This window comes from Fringilla coelebs (genome assembly GCF_963513975.1).
Source record: "Fringilla coelebs genome assembly, chromosome: 6".
NCBI classification, from domain to species: domain Eukaryota; kingdom Metazoa; phylum Chordata; class Aves; order Passeriformes; family Fringillidae; genus Fringilla; species Fringilla coelebs.
In genome coordinates, this window is record NC_140034.1 from 35974878 (window position 1) to 35995725 (window position 20848).

At 38.9% G+C, this 20848-nt stretch overlaps 1 protein-coding gene across 10 annotated transcripts in view; it reads right to left on the reverse strand.

Moving 5' to 3' along the window:
• NUMB (NUMB endocytic adaptor protein) overlaps positions 1-20848 on the reverse strand; it is a 98413-nt gene that overhangs the window by 4456 nt on the left and 73109 nt on the right. For 8 of the 10 annotated variants that reach the window (XM_084208356.1, XM_084208352.1, XM_084208347.1 and 5 more), the window contains exons 3-7: positions 18195-18269; positions 7542-7616; positions 5527-5667; positions 3867-4068; positions 1404-1706 (exon numbers count right to left, since the gene is read on the reverse strand). In XM_084208356.1, the coding sequence (XP_084064482.1) occupies positions 1404-1706; positions 3867-4068; positions 5527-5667; positions 7542-7616; positions 18195-18269 (796 nt within the window). Of the gene's footprint in view, positions 1-1403; positions 1707-3866; positions 4069-5526; positions 5668-7541; positions 7617-12957; positions 13036-18194; positions 18270-20848 lie in introns of all 10 variants that reach the window. The other 2 variants (XM_084208348.1, XM_084208355.1) reach the window with 2 other exon arrangements.

The following is a 20848-nucleotide window of genomic DNA, read 5'->3' on the forward strand; positions in this document are numbered from 1 at the left end:
ACATACTTGTACAGTAACTAGATGAACTTTAAATGTACTGACAGCAATGCACAGTGGCAAGTTCAGTTGAGAGTTATTGTTCCAGTTCAGTGGTAGCTGAAATCTCCAGTTCCTGTGCTAGAATCATAAAAGCAAAAGCTGAATGCTCAGATAAAACGGATGCTCAGTTTTAAACGAAGCATCAGTATCATGTGGATAATGCAACATCTGGAGTAAAGCTGCCAGCTTACCAGATGTTCTCATTATTACTAATGGCAGTGTTTTCCAAAAGTACCGATCATCAGTCTGTCATTGCACAGAACTGACATAATCAAGCAGGCATAATCAAGCACAAAATAGTGTAAGAAACATAAAATGTCTGCACACAACATGCACCAGATCTAAAATTCAGGGGGAGGCATGCCCAAAAATTGATTATTTGAGGGATATTCCAATACAGTGCATGCAGTGGGACGGTAAGCAGCACTGGCAGTGGCATATATGGGAACATGCATCAGAAATGTTCTGACTCATGAAAAATTGAGATTGTGGTGTGCTCAGTGACTATGACTACTGAGCAGTGCACTACTTCTGTAAAACTGATTGGCTCAGTGCTGGTCTTAAAGCACAGGTTACTAAACAAGGATTATGAAGGAAGTCAGACTAAGTCAAGGACTAAGAAAGAAGTCAGACTAAGTATTTTTGTTGGGTTTGTCTTTGCCACGCTAATTTTTACTTCAAAGCTTAGAACCCTAGAACCAGCTCTGTTGCCAACTGAGAGTAAGCTGGCCTGAAGGATACACCTAGCTAAGGGAACTCAGGGACATTATGCAACGTAATGAGCACCCCAGGAGTTTATGTTGGGATGACTTTTAGAAAACCCCACTATCATCATGTGAAAACTGTACCACGTAATACCGATACAGCCAGCTGTACCACCTAAACAGGTAGATTTGCTTAATGAAATGTGAAAAGCAATTTCATTGCTCTCAAAAGAATTCAGACAGGCAGAAGGACAGACTACAGAAGGGCATCACATGATCCCAAGACAAGTGGTTAAGGCCTTGCAGGGATTTGTGTCTCAGGATGCCCTGACAGTAGAAGAACTGGTTCAGTGACTCAGAGGGAAGAGCCAAACCTACTAATTCACCAACACCCATTCCTGGAACACTTCAAGCTGTGCTCCAGTACTTCAGAGAGCAATTAGAACTGTTTTCTGCAGGTGAACCCCACAGAAATTTTCTGACATGGTGATGTTTGTTCATGATAAATGATCAACATGAGGCAGGAAGAAGGATTTACTAGAAAATGAGGAGTTACTTGATACCAGAGAGAGAGAGAGAAAGGGAAGGAAGGGAAGGAAGGAAAGGAAGGAAGGATGGATTGATTTAAGACAATGTTTCACTGGAACCATTTGGTTTTACCTGAGTTTTTCATGGGGAAATCAGTCTTCCTTTGCACTGTTGAAGGCAGCTCGTTTATTCGCAAAGACAACTGGCGTTTAAAAGGAGACATCTTTTGGCTCAGGGCAGGGAAGCCCCTGAAAGACCCTTGCCTGGCAAGCTGCTCTATGGGGGCGTGACGCCGTGGGATAGCGTGGGGGTTGCTCATTTCTTTATCCAGAGAGGCAGCAACTTCAGCAGTAGGAGAGGTTGGTGAGCCAGAAGAGGGGGCAGTATTGTTTGGTGCAGCACCTGGTGCCACTGTTTTCACTTCTGTTTCAACTGCTGGAGGAAACAGGGCGAGGTTAGAAGAGTAAAGCAAAGTACTATTCACCTGCCTACCTGTACTCCCATTTGTTTTGAAAAGAGAAACTGCAGAAATTTGCATAACTAGTACTCTTGCAAATGAGGTTCTAATAGCACAGCAGAAACACAATTTCTGTATACCTCCGTGGTCTTCACATCACCTGACACATACCAAAGCCCCACAGCTTTCTAAGGCGAGCCGCTCCCTAGAAAGAATGGCCTTACATCTGTAGTCTTTCTAGCTGCTCCTGAGATCCCAGCTCTAGAAATACTTGCAATTCACTTGTGGTTAAGACTGAAAAATGTATTGTGTATTTGAGACCTTTACTTTGCCTCACACAGAACCATGGACAAAATATTACTACCCACTGTATTAAGTGACTTAGAGCAGCACAACTTAGCAGCAGCAGGGAACAGAATGCAGCTCCAGGACCCTCTTTTAAAAACCACCCTCCCAGCCCTGCAGAATTAGCAGCAGCAGCCAAGCACACTGCACAAGCTTTAGCAGGCCAGAGGTAGCAGCAGCACTTAACAGGCTGGCTGCAGCTCTCAGCTCCTCCAGGAAATACACCACAGGTAGAGGGGAACGTGCTGCAAGGCAGATTCAGCCTCTGCGCTGACAGGCCTTGCTAACACCAAACACATTTGCAAGGAGTTCCTGTGTCACTCCTGAACTGAATTTAGCTGTATGTTACTACTCAATCATGAGTTAGTTGCAGTGGAAGCTCCTCCAACTAAAAGTCAGCTGCTTCATTTTGCAAGGCTTTGCATAGCACCACAATGCTCCTGTCAGACAGGCCTAATGGCAGAAATGTACGATTAAGATTTGTTTAAATCATAACACTTATGATTAGAATTGCAATGGGGAGATTTTTCCACCTCTAGGAAAACTCTTTCTCATAAATGAATTGGCTTTGGGGGCAACAAACACAGCTCCATCAACACAGAAGGACAAAAGGAAATCTAACTATCCTGTTATGAACTCTCATTTTACCTATACTGTTTTCCAAATATTTTAGAAAAGGCAATTACTTTTTTTTGACACATCGGCAGAGTAACTAGAAGTCTGGTAAAGAGAGGAGTCAGACTAGAGATTTCTGCGGAGCTGGAATGGTAGGAGGAACTAATTATGTTGTCTTGTAAGCTTCAGTACCCATGAGTTGCAGCTGCTCATTCAAGTGAAACTTTTCTAATCAGTCTTTCTTGGAAAGGATTTCACACACCTTCATTGAGTCAAGACTTTGACTCATGCCCTCAAGTAACAAAGGCCTTGTGTTTAAGCTTCATTTAGCACATTCTGAAACTAATGTATGGAAACAAGCAGATGGATGATGAAAACGAAGATTAAAGTTTTACAATCAAGGGGCAGCATAAAACTTGCTGTGAAATCCTCTGAAACAAAAGTCTGACTTCGCTCTGAAGCAGGTTATAAGCAGTATTTATAATTCTTTATTTTTTTGCTAGCTGTAGAACTCCAGGCTTTGTAATAAAACTTGAGTAAGAAGTTCTACTTTCACCTAATTTCAAAACACTTTATCTCCTCTCAAATCAGTTAGTCACTAATTTTGAATGTAATTAATAGTCCAACACTTGTGTGTTCTATGGGGAGGGAGTGGATATTCTGGATTTTTTTGGAAAGCACTCTGTAATTGATCTGTTCTTCCCTCATGCAGTACAGCTGTATACATACACTCTGTAACCTGCCTTAAAAATCAAGATAAAAATACATTCTTTCTAAGAATGCATATCATTTTTGGTTCATTTCCCACAAGGATTAGACTACATAAATGATTACTTTGTGTCTGGCAAGCTCGTTGTATTTTTTTAACAATTTTTAAATAAGGACTTTTAGTATGGCGCCTACCATGTTCTCTGCCATAAAGCAGCCTGACAAAACAAAGCAGAAGCAGCTTTCACATATGGAGCCACCTGCACCTTTTCTAGAAGACTGGGGAAATACTGAGTGAATTTGGAAGCATTTTCCATATTGTGAACTGACAAGGGTTTGGGAATATGATTAGACCACAGTAAGGTTCAAGAGAGGGAACGCTGTAAGGACGTTGCTCAGCTTCAATCCTCGCAGAGGCCTCAGTGCTGGTTCTGCTCACTGCAGATGATTGTTTAAATTGCATCCCATACCTTTAGCATCCGGCATCTGTCTCATAATTTCCTCTCTCTCTGCTTGTTCAGTAGCTGTAGTGACCCTGAATGACCCCTCTCTCGTGAATGTGGTTCTGCTGGCATCAAAGGTGGCAGTCACTCCACACTCCTTCTCTCGCTTCTGCTTTCGCTCCAGGCACGCTGCAAATGCGCAGCCCACGGCGTGACTCAACCTTTCCCCCTGCACAAGACAGCATTGCATCACACAGTGACTGAACAGAAACACACGTGTGCTTCAAGCAGCACAAACTGAAACCTGCCTTTACAGAACCAATCTAATTAAGCCATTAAAGAAAACTATTTTAATTGTATTTCAACCTTAAACCTGGTACATAAAGACTCCCAGCTACTAATGCACAAGCCCTGTTCAAGAAGGCCACCCAGGAATGAATGAGATTGTTGCATGATCTGTTTAGTTCAACTGCTACTAAGATGCCGGTGCAATAACGTGCCTGCACGTGCCTGCACCGATCCCTTGTCTCTAGATACATCTGTGCACACAGAAACTCTCATGAAGTTTTCTTAAGGTGCAAGTCCTAAAGCACAGGTAAGTGCTATTCTTGGAGAAAGTTTACAGAGGGCTCAGGGAGACTCTACTCTTGTGTGCACCTGTGAAAGTTAAACGTATAGCAGCAACTACTCACACCTCTTAATAGTCCTGACCAAAGGCACACGTCAGATTTAGGAGTGCCTAATGAAAAGCACTTCCATTATTCACCAGGTCAAAAGAATCCAGTAACTGTAAAAAGGAAATTCAATCTGAGAAAGTCCAGCAACCCAGCTGATACAGTTGCTACAGCTGAATCAGAGGCACTATTGCTAGTAGCTCAACTCATCTATCATCATCAGTAAGTGAATTGACCTGTTATTCACAGATGAAAACAGAAATTTTCCAGCTCTAAGTTTTACTGGGAATTTCTGACTTCATTGTTTAAAGAAAAATTATAAATGATCAAGCACCATTGCTCTGAACATGCAGCTCTGGGGAGTTCACGCAGTGAATTTGCACGAGGTTTCAAGCACTTTGTACAATATAGGCAGGATTCAACAAACAGCAGAAAGAAGAAAAGGTCAGAACAGGGAATTAAATAACTTACCTAAGTCTACACAGCAAGAAACTGATTGTAAACCTACTCAAAATATTGTTGTCACTCAGAAGCAAATAGAATGCTAATTTAATTCAGTTTAGCTCCATCTCTTAACATTCAGATGACTTTTCATTCAAGATAACACTCATGTACAAGACACTGCATTCACAACCAGTCTGTATTTACTCACTATGATTTTATCCTGGAAAAAACTGTCATTGCTGTTTCAGTTTTTGGCTGTAAACATTTTCAAATGAGAAAATTTTCTGTCTATTCTTAGAAGAGTAGTTCCCTTCTGCTGGAGATTATCTGAGGCTGACTGCACTCCTTTTACACACAGGCTGAGCAGCATTTCTCTCCATAAGACAGCACAACAGACGGATGGCAAATATTTCAGAAACAGGGAATTAGAATTAAAGTAATTTACAAAGACTAAGTAATATCTTAGTTGGCATCACAACATACTGCACTATTCCAGGTCATTCAAATTTTCTGCCCTTTACTTCTAGCTAAGAGCAGGGAGAGCTGGCCACACACCATATTGAACTCACCGTGTCCTTCACAGCCATAAAGCAGTGGCAGATCCAGCGTCTCGTTGTGCCATCTCGGCAGATGTATGAGAACGCCCGGTCAAAGTTCCTGTCTGGTGCGCAGAAAGAAACCTTCTCTATTGTCTGATCAACTATAAGATCCTAGAGGGAAAAAAATCCCCCCCACCATAAAAGAAATGTGAGGAAATACGGCCAAACACTTGAACAAGTCATTGTCAGGTGTAACTAAAAAGGGGATAACCTTATGTGGCTGTAATTATTTGTCATCAGTCATCATTCAAAATCTGTTCCCAGTACGAAACAAAAAGATGACATTGTCCACCACCCATCCTTGGGAGAGGTGTGCTAAGGCACCACTTAAACATTTAGGGAACCAGTGAATTCCTGTGACCTCTCTTCTAGACAATGGAGGCACGTGTTATTTTATTTTTATAGCAGCTCCATAGTCTTGCAACTAGAAAGTCTTGCTGTGGTTAAAACACAATGCTGAAACTTGGGGGAGAGGTCTGCAAGAGTGAAAAGTCTTGCAGCTGCTACACAAAGGGCAAAACTCATCTCCCAGTCAGCAAAGCAGGGATGCAAGAGAAAGCACCAGCAGCACTGGTAGCACCAAATGCTCCCCATTTAATCCCATAGATGGGAGAAGCGTTTCTAAAAAGGAGATAGTACAGGTAAAGATTATGCCATCCTCATTAAAAATTAGTTTTTAAATTTTTTTTTTCCAAATTATTTCATTTGCTTGGTGACTAGTATTGGCACCTCTGCTGATGTATTCAACCACCAGGAGGCAATAGTTTATTTTCTTTTTAAATCCTATACTTTTAATTACCTCCAGAGTCTCACAACTTATTAAAAATCAATTTGAAAATATTACATATATGCAGCAACATTTCTAAAAATAATACATTATTACTTTTACATGAGGCAATCAGTAGACTGAATTCATTCACATTAGTATTAGATGTATCAGTATTAGTTTGTATTAGAAAGTGAATACTTGAGAGACAGCAACTTTAGCTCTGATGAGCCATACCACTGCAACAGCCCTGGAGAAGTCTAACCACAAGCAGATATTTGACAGGCAGTTGCACTCCAGAGGGATATGAATTACATCTGCCTGTCAGTGTTGGCTTGGAAAAATCATCTTTTAGGTTGACCAAAGTAAGTGTCAATTGATATGAACATAAAACAAACTGTTTCAGATTGACAAGAGTCAAAACTGTTCTCATAGCCATGCCATCTTTTAAAATTCTAGTGCACTTGTAAGCTTAAAGCTTTTATTTCTAATTGTCTACATCTATATAAAACCAAGAATCATTCGCTCTTACTTGGACACGTGCCTTGGTGGTACACCATGTGCTAATTCAGAATAAAAAATTGTAATTTCACAATAAAAATGTAAAACAATCTAAAATCATGCCACAAATATATTAGTTTTCCACTTCAGACCAACATCTTTGATATTAAAGATTATTAAATTTGACATATGCAGCTACTATTTAGTTTGAGTCTGAAGCTACAATCGCGCTATTTAATTTACTCTCTTCATTGCATTTTTGGAAGCTCTTGTTCATTCAGATCCATTCTAGGATTTGGATGCACTGAAAATTATATTGATTAAAACATATATGAGAGCTTGCTTATGCATTGCTGTCGCAACCTTTTGTAGTGGTGCAGAACGAAGTCCAGGGACCCTTTAAGTTCACTGCCAAGAGAACTTATCAGGAAAACCAATGCTTGTTGCAGTAAATGCAACAAAAAATATTTCAGGCTTGTGCTACACCTGCCAATTTTTACAAAATGTGTCTTGAGAGTAGTGTGGAATTAACTGGGAAAAAAATTAGCAGGTGTACATAATTTCTTGTACAAAACAAGAAATTATTAAACTAAACTACACCCTTCAGTCTTCCTTTCAAATACCAACATTTGCAGTAACAAAGATTGCTGTCCATTTAAAGATATAGCATATACATTATTACAGAGAGATTTAAAACTTTTGCCCAGGGAAATCTAACCTTTGTTTTCTCATCTACAACTCTGAGTCCATCCGCTGAAACCCACAGGACTGCTTTGACGGCTTTCTTCCCAGACTTTCAAGAAAAGAAAAAAAAAAGGGAAAGAAAACAAAACAAAACAAAACAGTTTTATGCCAACAGCCAATTGCCTCCCACTTCCCCTCTCCAAGAACTATAACATTAAGTGTAGATGAAGTCCATGGTCAGTAGGGTGCCCAAAGCTCAATCCAAGTTGCAAAACATGAAGAGAACCAAGCCAAAGCCAGTATTTCGGAAACAGCACGTCGTGGGGATGGGGAGAGGGCACAGGACAGGTGAGGCAGAAATAAGGTGTACATCCACTGACAGTAAAGAATTCAAGACTGACCAAGTGGGTGAAGAATTCCACTAGAGTCAGAAGACACTCATTCATAAGGAGTTACACCACAGGTAGCTTCTTCAGCACAAGTTCAAATATAGGAAAATTCTTACCTGATATTTCCATCAGCCCTACCCTCTGTCCTAACAGTCCCATGGTAGAATCATGGCATCCCCTTAAACCAGGGTTAAAAGCACTCCAAAATCATCAGTTACTGTGTAGCTTATTAAGCTCATAAGCTTAATGCTAAGATCAATCACCCAAATATGTTTCCCCAATTTATTAAGACCTAAATGTCTTATCTTGGGAGAGAGGTATAAAAATAGGATTTCTTAACCCTTGGGTGTGTATCTGGAAGAGCAGTGGTGTGTGGCAGGCGGGTGCAGCAGAGAGCAGTCTGGCTTCTATCCAAAACCTGACTGTGGGAACTTTCAGCTGCCGCAAGCTGAGGCTTAAGTAAAAGTGGGAAACACAGGAAAGCTTCAGGAGTCATTTAAACTACAGATTCTTTCCAGGCTGTTTACTTTTCAAGGCAAAGTTACAGAAAACATTACAAACACAATATTCTTCTGCAGCTAATTAATTGAAAAGAAAATAGGTCAGCATAATTTTACTGGTTGTTACAGTGAACTACTGCTAGAAAACTAACACAGTTTCTTTTAGCCTGTCACGTTAATTCACAATCCCCCTACTTTAGCCAGTTATTAAAATATTCTCTTCATGTGTTTTGAAGCACTGAGTTTACACAGTTTGTGGCTGCTAATGGCACCCACCAGAAACCACTGCAGGGAGTGAAGAAAGCAACAACAGGGGAAAAAAAAATGAAGGGGTTTCAGCTAGTGGCTTCAAACTAGAATTGAAACTATTTTGTAATTTTTTAATAGTTTATTGTGGATGTATATACTTTATATTCTTACAGCAAGTAATGGAACAAGAATACATTCTGGCATAAGCTACTGCATGTTCCAAGTCTGCAATACCAATTTTAACACTGTAAGAATGAAGTATCTTGGAGTGAAAACTCTCCAGTTATATCACATTGGTTTCATTCTCAGAGAAAGCAGCAAGTGTGAACAAAAAGGTGCTGGCAGAACTTCTGTTTGTTTTTTGGGGAGGAACTATCTGTCCCAATTTCGGAAGCAGCAATGACATCCTGAGTATTTTCAAAAAGCTTGGTAGGAACAGAGAACAGCACTGACTTGCACAGAAGAGCATTTAAAAAAAAAAGAGAGAAAATAAGCACAGCATGAAAGCAAGCTACAGAGAAGTGCTTGCAGAAGCAAGTTTCTAAGTGACCATCCATCTTGTTGGATACCCCAGAGAATGTTTAATTTAGATTCTGGAATGCCTAATGGAAAGAGAGCAATTCACAATAGAAGATACACTTAAATTTACCATCATATGTGTTAGAAAATATTGCAGCATATAAAAATCACTTCTAATATTGTTTTAAAAGGCAGTAGCAATACCCACCAAATATAGTCTGTATTTTCAATGCTCAGCTAGTTTCCACAGCCTGAAAGTCCCTATTCATTCCAAAACAAATGGTCTGTCTCCCTGAACTGTTTTTAAAAGAGTATCGGTTTTTATAAGCCATAAGTCTTAAAAATCTTTATTTCAAGCAAATACAAACAATGAAGCAAAGATAATGCCTGCAGGTAACTGTTTTGTTTAGACTGCCATCATTAGATTAAGAGATACACATCTTTCCCCAGCAAACAATAAAAACCTTGTCCCTACAGAAACTGTGGACAGTTCCTCAGTTTGTATTAAAGCCAAGTTTAACTGAGCTGGGTACTTTATAAAGCAATGCTGATCTTCAGCAGAGCTACTCCTCACTTGCTGTTTTACCAAATGAGGACTTAGAAGTAGTTAACACGTGAATTTCATGTTTCTCAGAATAAAATGAGAAGGCTGAAGAGCTTCCTAAACCCTCTTTTCCCACTGAAACATTAGGTTCCACATGCAAGATAACCAAAGAGTTTGCTACAATAAGAAAAAAAGAAAACTCACTTTAATCTCCCAATTCCTTCTTCTATATTTATGGTGGATGGAGTGCTCTGAAAGGGCTTTTCCTTAGAGTCTATACCCCAAACCCACTGCTACTAATGCTGGACAATGAATGATTTTTACATTTTCTGAATTCTCAGCTTATCTGTGCCTACCAGTGATGTATAAAGGAACATACTCCTCCAATTCAGTTCCTATTAGACATACAAATCAAAGTACTACTCCACTCTGGGCGGGGTACGCCAAGTAAACTGTGATTACAGAGCAGATAGGAGTGTCACTATTGGCACACACTGGACAAAGATCAGAGCAGCTGCAAGATACTGCATGGGAAGTGAACTCCGACACAGGATCGCAGCTTGCGTAACAAATGCTGGGAGGTACAGGCAACTCCAAACAGAAGTGTTTAAAGCAAGTGGCCAATATCCACTGGAACAGGATGCTTTGAAATGTTGCTACCAGGGGACTCATCTAGACATCCAGATCTGTAGCTTGTCTTTATATTCTACAGCTTTTAGATGACAGCACTGCCTGAGGAAAACCACATGGAGCATCGACTCCTGGGAGCCTGATTTGCCAGTGCTGAGTCAGCACCCCTAGAAACCTCACTGCTCAGCCCTTCTGGGAAGGTCAGTTATCTGCTCCAGCATGAGGGTCATTATCTGGACTTATTTCCTCAGACTCCAGGAGAGGAGGAGAGGAGGCTGGAGGACAAAGCAGGTCCATGGCAGGCCAGGTGTGACAGAAACCCCACTGACAAACTGGCAGGGCCCTAGAGATGGGCATCAACACAGCAAAAAGTAGATGCTTTGATACCTTGCTCTATTGTAAGGTGGAAAACAAAGTATTAAGGATGCCAGAACAGAAGTTGGCCAATAATGCATTTTTTAAATACTTAAACTTTGTTTCTAGCTTTTCTGCCTATTATATTTTATCCTATTCTGGGACTTGGACACAGCTCTATGCTACATGTGGAGTCTGAGGTATATATAAAGAAAAATTTTCATTTGAGACTCTGTATAAAACATTGTGTGATGAGACATACACATGCTCCGTGGAGGCAAAACATGACAAAGATCACCAAATCTGTACTACTACTCATTGCAACAGAAAAGTTTTAGTTTTAAAAGGAGCTGCCTAAAAAGGCAGCTTATCTGATAACCACAAAAGCCTATCCTGGAGCTATCAACAGACATTGAATTTTTATTAAAAGTTTTAAAAAGGCATTTTCAATACTAATCACTTGAACATTTCCAGAAACAAATCCATCATATTTACATTTTACAAGGAGAAAAATATGGACAGGGAAAGGGGCAGACATGTCTAGACTGACTTTCTGAAAGCTGATGGTGTGTTTTAAATAGCTCAGCAGTTTGGAATATTATATTAATCCCAATGCAAGGCACTTGGGGAGAAATTATAGATGAGACAGCCAAAAGATATTAGAGTTATTAGTATTTCTCAATTATTAATAAGAGAACAGCTGTCCCTTTTTCTGCAGATTTCCCTAGATGTGGGCTCTTGTTGTAGGCCAAAGCTGTAATAAAGTTACTGCCACACTGCTACTGTGGGGATATCTAAACACTATGGATTTAAGTGGTTTCAGTGCTAATTAATGAAATTCACAGGCTGAAGTAGAAGTAGGTCCTTCTTTGTCAAAATATTATAGTACAGGAGAAAGGAAATCTAAAACGCCGGACATTGTTAAATATCAACCAAGATATAATAGGGAAGATGGCTTATTTAATAATTTAAAAAGTCAAAGAAAGATTTTTACCTAAGTGCTATGCAAATACCTTTCCTTTTACATCTTTGTTTTCTTATGTACCCTAATCTAAGTCAGTACCAACAAGCAGAGAGAAAACTAACATATCTAATCAGATTGAGGTGGGGGCTGTTTGTTTCCAATTTAGCACTTTGGGTTCGGTCTTTCTAGATTCCAGCTCTAGGATTTGATTTGCACACAGGACTGTTCTCATTAATCTGACAGATCTGCCATCTTCTGTATTTTAACCCCTCACCACCACCACTACACTTTATATTTGTGCTTTCCAACATCATAGGAAGACACCAGAACTGGAGAAACAGATGTCCCTCTGTGACATCTATCTTTATCTGAGTGAATGGCGAAAAAGGATCAGCTGAAAAAACTTTATTTACTCCCCAAGTAAAGCCCAAACCAACTCATGACCAGAGAATGATCTGCTTCAAAAGACTTCAGCATGCATTTGAACATTGCAAACCTGTTTGTTTCTATTTAAGCAAAGTTTCATTTTATAACAAGATACTTCAGAAGCCATTATCTTAGATTAACTCCATATGAAAGCTGGATTAAAAGGTTTTACAGGAATTTTAAACACAGAGGTAGGAAACAGATGACAGGTAAAAGAGAGCATGATCTTTCTGCCTTGCAGAAAGAAATGTAGGCAGCAGGAACAAAACCACCCAGCCACCAGTGCAGCACATTCGGAATAAGGACAGAGCTGCTTCCCTTCTTATCTAAGACATTGTCCTCGTGAAAACAAGAGCAAAGATAGAAACTGGAGATTGAGCTGAAATTAGGAAAACATAGTAAAGAAACGCCTGATCTCATCTTTATATGCCTTTGAATTGGAACTGTGCTCAAAAAAGGAAGGTTTAAGAGATGGCCCACTGCTTTCTCCCAGGGCTAACATTTGGGTATCAACTCATGCTGCCAGGCAGCTGGGCATGAAGCACTTACACAGCACAGACCTCTACTGTTCTGTAGGTATTTGCCCAAGTGATGTAGGTTGGCACAAGTTTCAGGGTTAAAAAACTTTTTTTTTTTTTTCAGGAACGCCAAATCACTTCAGAACACTGTATTTCTGATACAGTCCACAGATATTTAAGTTTCTGTTTCAGGTTACTTTTTAAACCACATTCTTTGATCAAAATATTTCCAAGCCTGTTTTAGAAGCAAATATTCTAAAATGGATTAAGGCATTCTCAACACCCTGATTTTATGGCACTGCTATACCAGGGATGTAACTCCTTATAGTGCAAGCACAAACAAGGCATTAAACTTACTTTTCCAAAGAAGCCTTTGAAGAACTTCCTTTCCTGGAGGAACAGGGGGGACAAGTCGAGCGCTATTACTGTAGGTAGCTAAAATGTCCCAGGGTTTTCAAACCAACAAGCACACACAAGAATAGGGTTTGGAGGGAAAGGAAGGGGTTTTAAGAGTTATCCATGAGAAGGTGCGACAGGCAAATGTGAAAATAATCCTATGAAAATGCAGATCAAAGGGCACACACACAATTCTAACAAGCTACTGCCCTGAAATTGGTGGAAAGAAGAAAACCTCAGCCCCAATTTCATGCAAAGTGGTTACTTTATTTTCACTCTCCCTTGTTTAGTCCCTTTTGGTTAGGTTATAAACCAAACTTGGCAGCAGACATGGTGGTTAAACAAGTAAAATACTGCACAGGCTCTTGTGAAATGCAAGGTTCTATCTCCAGAATTGCAGTCTAATTTGCTCTGTATTGATCACTCTTGTCCAAAGCTAATGTTCTGTATGTTGGAGAAGCATGTATGGCTGATATAAAACAGGGGTAAGTACTGCTGCATTTTATTCCATTTGTTTGTTGCTCTGGCTTACATGCTACTCTTATGCTTCACATCTTATGCAGTCTTCTCCAAAGAACAGGGAATTTCATTGTAACCTTGTGGTAGAACTAAAATACAAATGAGACCTCTTTCTCTAAAGCCTTCCAAGGCTTTATGCAATATTTATACAAATACTAGTTATTCATTCTACAACTCTGAATTGATAGGTTGAACAGCCTTTAAAATCAGCTCAGGCAGGGAGAGACAGTTAGGCAAGTGCAAAGATACCAAAGGCTGAACTACAATTTCCTAAATTTCTTCAGGAAAGCAATTATACCGATTGCCCAATTCACATTAGGAAAAAGCCAGCACACAATTTTAAGCATATTTGCATGCAGTTTAGTTTACTAGCTTTATTTTGTTACCAGACTGTGGAAAGTAAACTACATGAGAGGACACTTCACCAGGCTTGCCGCTCTGCGAGCACAGCCACGTGCTGCTCCGTGTGTGAGGGGAGCCGACGGGAAGCACAGAGCTGCTCCTGCTGTCTTTCCAAATTACTTCACTTGTAAGAAAGCTCTGGTATGGCAGTAATGAGGAGGAGGTGGAGAATTGCAGAAGAGACAGGGAGTGTCTCTGTGACAGCCCCTGACCTCACATTTACACTGTGCAATTCCAACCTGTTCATCACTGATACTGTATTAAAGTATTGCCACAAATACCCTGGGGCAGTGTCTGAAGAATTGATTGATAAACAAGGCTATATTCAAATCAAAGCTATGGTTCTGATGCAAGGCAACAAAAGCCAGGAAACACCAAGTTAAGGAGGGAGTGTCCATCTCAGCTTTGCATTTCCTGGCCCTGCCGGTGTGTCCCTCTCTGCCCCATGTCCTTCCACAGAATGTTTTACCAAGTATCTGTGACATATTTACATGAACTCAGACACTGTATAAAGAACATCTCCAAGCTCAGTCAGCTGAAAAGCTTAAGCACTTTTGGAGGCAGGAACAGTTATGTATTTGGACAGGATATGCTGAATACTAGGAGGGGAACTAATGGATTAATCACAATGTAGTGCACATAATGAGAAGGGGTTGGATGCTGCTGCCAAGTTGAGCGATGACTATTGCATTACACTAAATAACAGCTTTTTAAAGACAGCATAAGCTAAAGAGATTCACCAGAAGCTACCTCATTTTTAGGTGATGGTTAATTTTGCTCTCAGAAAAAAGCTTGTTAAACAAGATTATTTTTTAAAATAAACTAGACAAGGTTAATGGAAAAGGCATCATGCAAAATGGATTTTAAACAACACTAAGTTAATGTAGTTTAGAGATAACTAATGCATTTTTAAAAATATTAAATTAATGTCTCTTTACCTGCTAAAACAAGAACATATATTAAAACAAATGCATAATTTAACACAAAAAGTGGCAAGTTAGAAACCAATACTACAAGCTAAAGCTGATTTAATATCAAATATGACATGAGAGAGTATACTTTTGTTTTTTTATGACGTTCCCACGCCTGAGTCAAATACACTTAACAAGGCCCCTAAAGTCACTTTCCAGTTGGCACTAAATATTTTAAATTCAGTGAAATGGTTCTGAAGAAACCACTTAGAGCTTCATGTCTATCTACAAGAATCTTATCAGATATTAAATGTATACAAAGCTAGCAATGTATCTCTACTAAGTGAATAATAATAATGTACGCTACATTGGTAATACTCTACTAAGGAAAAATGCAAGTTCTGTTGATAATACAAACCCATGTTAATAATAAACTAATAGCTAAATATGAGGGGTTTTTATTTATTAATGAGACTGTGATGCCATTTCATCAGACAGAAAACTACAGTATTGTTGGTGTGCAGTTTCAGAGCTATAAAACTGTAACAACAGAGTACAGTGTGGATGAGGGCTTCTTGAGCTAAACGTGGCTTCTTGTACTCAGTTGACAATTAAGCAGTGTCTGAATAAAATGCTCACCATCACTAGCTTACAAGTTCTGGAAGATGCAGCGCTCAAAAACAATTACACCCATTAAATGAGCAGGTAATAAAAAAATCCCTGAAAGGTTATTTCCCATAATAAAGAGACAGAGATATTTGTTTGCATCTTTCAAAAAGCAAAGCAGTAATTAAATTATTCCTAAAGTCAAGATTAACACTGTTCTATATTCATCTTAGCAAATCCCACAGAATCTTTTAAAACCTAGTAGTCAGTCCTATAAAAGAATAGTCTTCAGTTCCCCAAATGAATTGCCAACTGTTGTACAGCAGGAATTAAAAGGTGAAAATATATCTATTAGAAAAGACAGACAGAACTTAATTTCTGGAAGCTACAGGATATAAATATTTCAACAATGACAATTTTTATTGACTGGATTTATAAAACCTACACCTTACATGCAGAGAATAAAGTTTAAAATAGCCCACATATACTTCAATGTCATCTAACCACATTAAAAGTGAAGTCCAATTTCCCTTAAGCCAGTCTTTCAGTTTGAGCACTGCAGCTCAAACTTGCAATTCTCTCAAAACCAAGAGAAAGGCCATCAAAATAACTAAGTAATGTGAAAGCAAGGGATTACCAGAAGAACAAACTGTTTTCTCATCACATTCCTCACATGCTGAGATATCACCCAGTGTTTGGCTTCTGCTAAATTAAGAGTGTCCTGGACAGAACAGAGCTTCCAGTAACGGTGATGTCCTAAAGAAACGCCTCTGGTTTAAAATCCACAGACTGGGGGTGAGGGGCAGGGCTTGAATTGCAGTGAGCAGCTCCAAATGGATCTTGCATCTGATAGAGTCTAGCAACTAAAGCACACAAAGCAATTTCAGTAATCTGAATATTCCTCTTGGGGCACAAAGAGAATTTCACCTCCATTTCTCAACTTCTAACACTGACAAAGGAGACATCTAGCAATTTTAAGAGATGCACACTTGTAATTGGTGTACACATAGACATCAAACAGCAGAAGAAATCAAAGCTATCTGAAGAAAAATGTTAATTTAAGCAAATGGGTAAATTCATGCCATCCACAATTTGGAATAATGACATAACATGGATTAAGGAAATCTAACTATTTACTGTCAGAAAATGTTGACTAACTGTAAAAGTTAGATATCCAAGTCTGATGTTTGAATCAGTAATTCATGTGATCAAAAATCACAATCTTAGAAATCCAGATTCCAGAAGAAACTGGGTTTTATGCTTTTACTATGTCTCATTTATTATAAGCTGGCTCGGGACTTGTAAGATTTTTATAAACTAGAGAACAGCTACATCACAGCAGAGCTTCCCAGCAAAGAGAATGAAAGAAGTAGCACAAAGTAGATACCGCAGTGCTATTTGGTGTGCTAACAGAAAGTATTCTGAGAAAATCAGGAAAAAATCAGAGACAAAAAAGGATGCAATTGATTATGCGGTCAGTCGGTACTTGCACTTTTAGGTACGTAAACTAAATCCACAGAACAAAGAAACTCATTTATATTTTGTGTGGCCCTTTTTAATAAAAATCAATCACTAATCACTGCAGACTGAATGGGAACAGATGGGAAGTGGCTTGAGCAGGTTACTATACATTAGCTGGGAAAGAAAAGAATGAAAAGACTTGATTTTAATCAGAGCATTAAACCAATTCACAAACTTTACAGCACAACAGAAGGCAGAAAAGATAACCTATAATGCTTTGCTGTGTGCTAGGAAGAAGGGAAAAACAGGTTTAGATGGAAACCATTTAAGCTCTCAGACTTGGTGAGAAAAGGGATGTCTAGTGGCACATATTTTAAACCAGCAGAAGTGCAGTAGAAGGGTTTGATGGACTTGTTTGATGGATTTTGTTGAGTTGCAAGGATACAAGGGTTTCTTCCAATGAATGCCTACTGAAGAATGTACATAGATAAAACATATAAGAGAAGTGATGACAAGGACTGCAGTTCTCTATCTCTATTAAAAATTCAATTTTTTCATGTCCTTTCTCCTGTGTTTTTCAAAGATGTTAAAGCCTCAGTTCCTTGACAGACTGATCACTGCCTTTCTGGAGTTTGCTATTTCCACAGGATTTTGTGGTATTATTACTGCAGGAAAGAGATGACAAGACCTCTTCAAATGAGCCACAGAAATACAAAGAGCTTTGAACGAGTGCCATTTACAGGAGCAAACGTTCACAGAAGCCAAACTAAGAGCAGCCCACTTCATGACATGTCAGAATTAGGCAGCCTTCAGGCCACTTTGAGCAGATGCAAGCCAGATTATTTCATGCACGACTACAATGCTGCAGTGCATTAGAAAAAAAAGCATCCTAGAACAAGTAATATTTTGTATAATAATGGTGAATTAAGTCACTATTAAAGTGGCAGGCAACAGAGGGAAAGAGAGAGAGGGGGAAAAGAAAAGAGAGAGAGGGAGAAGCTGTTAAAAAACAATGGTTGAAGTCCCATGTGGGTACCAACTTAGCTGAAAGGTCACAGAGAATTTTTACACATTTGTTTTGCAAATAGTTTCTGCAAGTAGAAAGAACAGTTGTAACTCTCCCTCTCATCATCAGATTAGCACATCCCCCCAAGAGCAGTAGTGCTCTCAAACCGGCCAACTGTTCTCCTAACATAGGTCAAAAGTTCAGTCTTTAGCTGGAGTACCATCCCGAACAGACCTCTTCCAGTAATGCTTACAGCCCCAAAGCCAACGTTTTCATTAAACAAATATACATACAGATTTCAGCCTCTTCACAGCATCTTCACAGATATGCATTCCTCTGGATTCGTCCACTTCAACGTGTCCCAAGTACTGCAGGAAAGAGTATGGGGAGAAAAGGTTAATAGCAGCTCCTTAAACTCCTGGGATTTTGATGAATCCAAGCTCTGAATTCATCTCATTGCAGCTGATGCAATAGACATTACCAGCACTTTGCCAGCCTTCTTTTAAACCTGCATTTGGGGATTTGACTGTATATCTATGGGGGAACCAGCATCAGCAGAAAAGCATAATACAACTAGAAATTTGGAGGAAAAGACAGACTTTCCTTACTCAGGGGGAAACACGTAATTGGAAAGTATTGAAAACTGTGCTTTCCTGCTTATTCATCATGAGCTTTAGTCTTTTTTTTTTTTTTTTTACTAGCACAGCATGAAAACCTTACATCAATATGGAGATGATGGTGAATAAATAATTTTTGAATAATGATAAATGTATTTAGTACTGAAAACCAAATTATACTACACAGTAAGATGAGCAAATATTTTTTTGCATGGTAATGTCCAAATATGAGAAATTTGCCCACCCCTTTGTCAAAACTGTAAACCAGAATTGTTTCTCTTCATTACAACAACAGGCTGTTATGTGGACACTGACACATTCATCATTCTTACAAAGAGAGGTTAAAAAATCTGTTTTCCACAGATTCATCTTACCAAGCACTACTTAAAAAAAACCCTAGCAACACAACAGTGAATAGAAATGTCAAGCTTCAAAGCCTTTAAATTTAAAACCTAGAATAATATTAGTCTATAGAGAAACCAGTGGCAAGAAATATATGTCAAGAGTGTAGTGTTCAGGGTACCATGGATAATTTTACACTCAAACTTTTAGCTTTAATTTTTCCAATTTCCCTGCTTTTTCCAATTTCCCTGCTTTTTCCAATCATAGTTTTTTTGATAGTGAAAGAAGTGTTCTCTCAGAAAAATTCATATCCTTATTCACAGTACTTAACTCTTGAAGAAAATCAGAGAAACTATCAAAAGCATTCTGAAGTTTTGTAGTTAGAGCTGTAGGTGAAAGAAACTTTCCCCAATTTACTTGCCATTGTAAGAGTTGTATGCAATTCAGCATTTAGATTCTAGGCTAGCTAGAGAGTGAATAAGTGGTTTTAAAATATAACAGAAGAATCAATGCTTGTGTCACTTAATGCAGTAGTAAACACAAGTTTAATAACCTATTATGAAGTTGCACTCTATAACAGACTATTCTGTCATGAGTTATTTGAAATCTCCTAGATTTTCTTTCATTAATTAGGATACTAGACTTGGACAAAAAAAAAAAGTCACTAACAGTACCATACTGAAGCACCCTTAGACTGAGAGATTCAACTATATGGAAAAAAATCAAGATTGTTTCAAAGATTTAATAGGCATTGGAAAGTTGAGGTTTTTTCATGCAAGGCAAGATGCTCCAGAAGAGGAAGCTCTATATATCATTAAACTGCTGAAATATTTACAATATCTTAAGTGACAGAGAGCTTTAGCATTAAATCTCACCATGTGGCATTTTTTTAAACAGAGTTAAATGTGGATTGAACAATTCGGGAAGAATTTCATTTAAATCAGCCCTCACAGCTGGAGAACAGCTTGAAAAATAAATTGCACTGAAATTAGAAGGTAAATAAAAGATCTGACTCTTTAGAGCTTTTTCAAAATGAGCTCTGTGAGGCTGAAGCCTTATAATTGAATGCTGGAGCTGCCAAAACAGCAACTGTACTCCCTCAGTTGAGCTTGCTGAACACTTGCGCAAGATCTTCATTTCTCCAGAGCAGAACATTTTAATCCTAAAAATACACAAACAGTAACAACTAAAGATGCAATTACTGTGCGTCTGGAAGTACATATGTACATCATCAACTACTCGGTTGTGCCATGACTTCTCTGGGAGAAGTTCCAGATGCAGAAATTCTGTTGTACATTTGTCATGAGAAAGTTTTGGGTTTAGCAACTTCTCTTTAAGACAGTGATATAGACAGGAACAAGCCTGAGGTCTGTACTGGACAGAAAAAAAAATATGTGTATGGAATAAACCATCTAGTTTGTATGACCATTTGTATCATCCATATAGAAGGCAACTTTCAGATTTCCTGACCTATGTGCACATCTCATTTACTTCAGTGCAGCCGTAATGTTTCCAACTGAAGATTCAAACCATTCAGCCCCTGTACTTGGCAACCTGCCTTTTGCTTGGAGAAGGGAGAAATGGAACAGAGTAAATATTGCCTCATGCCACACTGCAAAACAGACAGCCATTCTCCCCTGTGTTGCCAAACCTCTATTCAAGTCCCATGTTCCAACTTCCAGCAATCAGTCATGCCACTGCTGCTGGAGACAGCAAGTTTAGCTGCAGTTTTCAATACTGCTTCCACTCCTGTGAATGGAGACATTATTATACATATCAAGTGCATCTATCCACACCAAAGGGGTACAATCCACAGACCTCACTGAGCATCAATCAATTCTGAATTTTTAAATAAATTATACTGTCACACAATACTTCTTATGATACATATAGAGGACAAAAGGTACTTTGTATTTACATATCACACTTCCAGCTCTTCATACAAAGAGAAAAAAACTTGTTCTTGCCATTGCAGAAGCCAGTTCTGC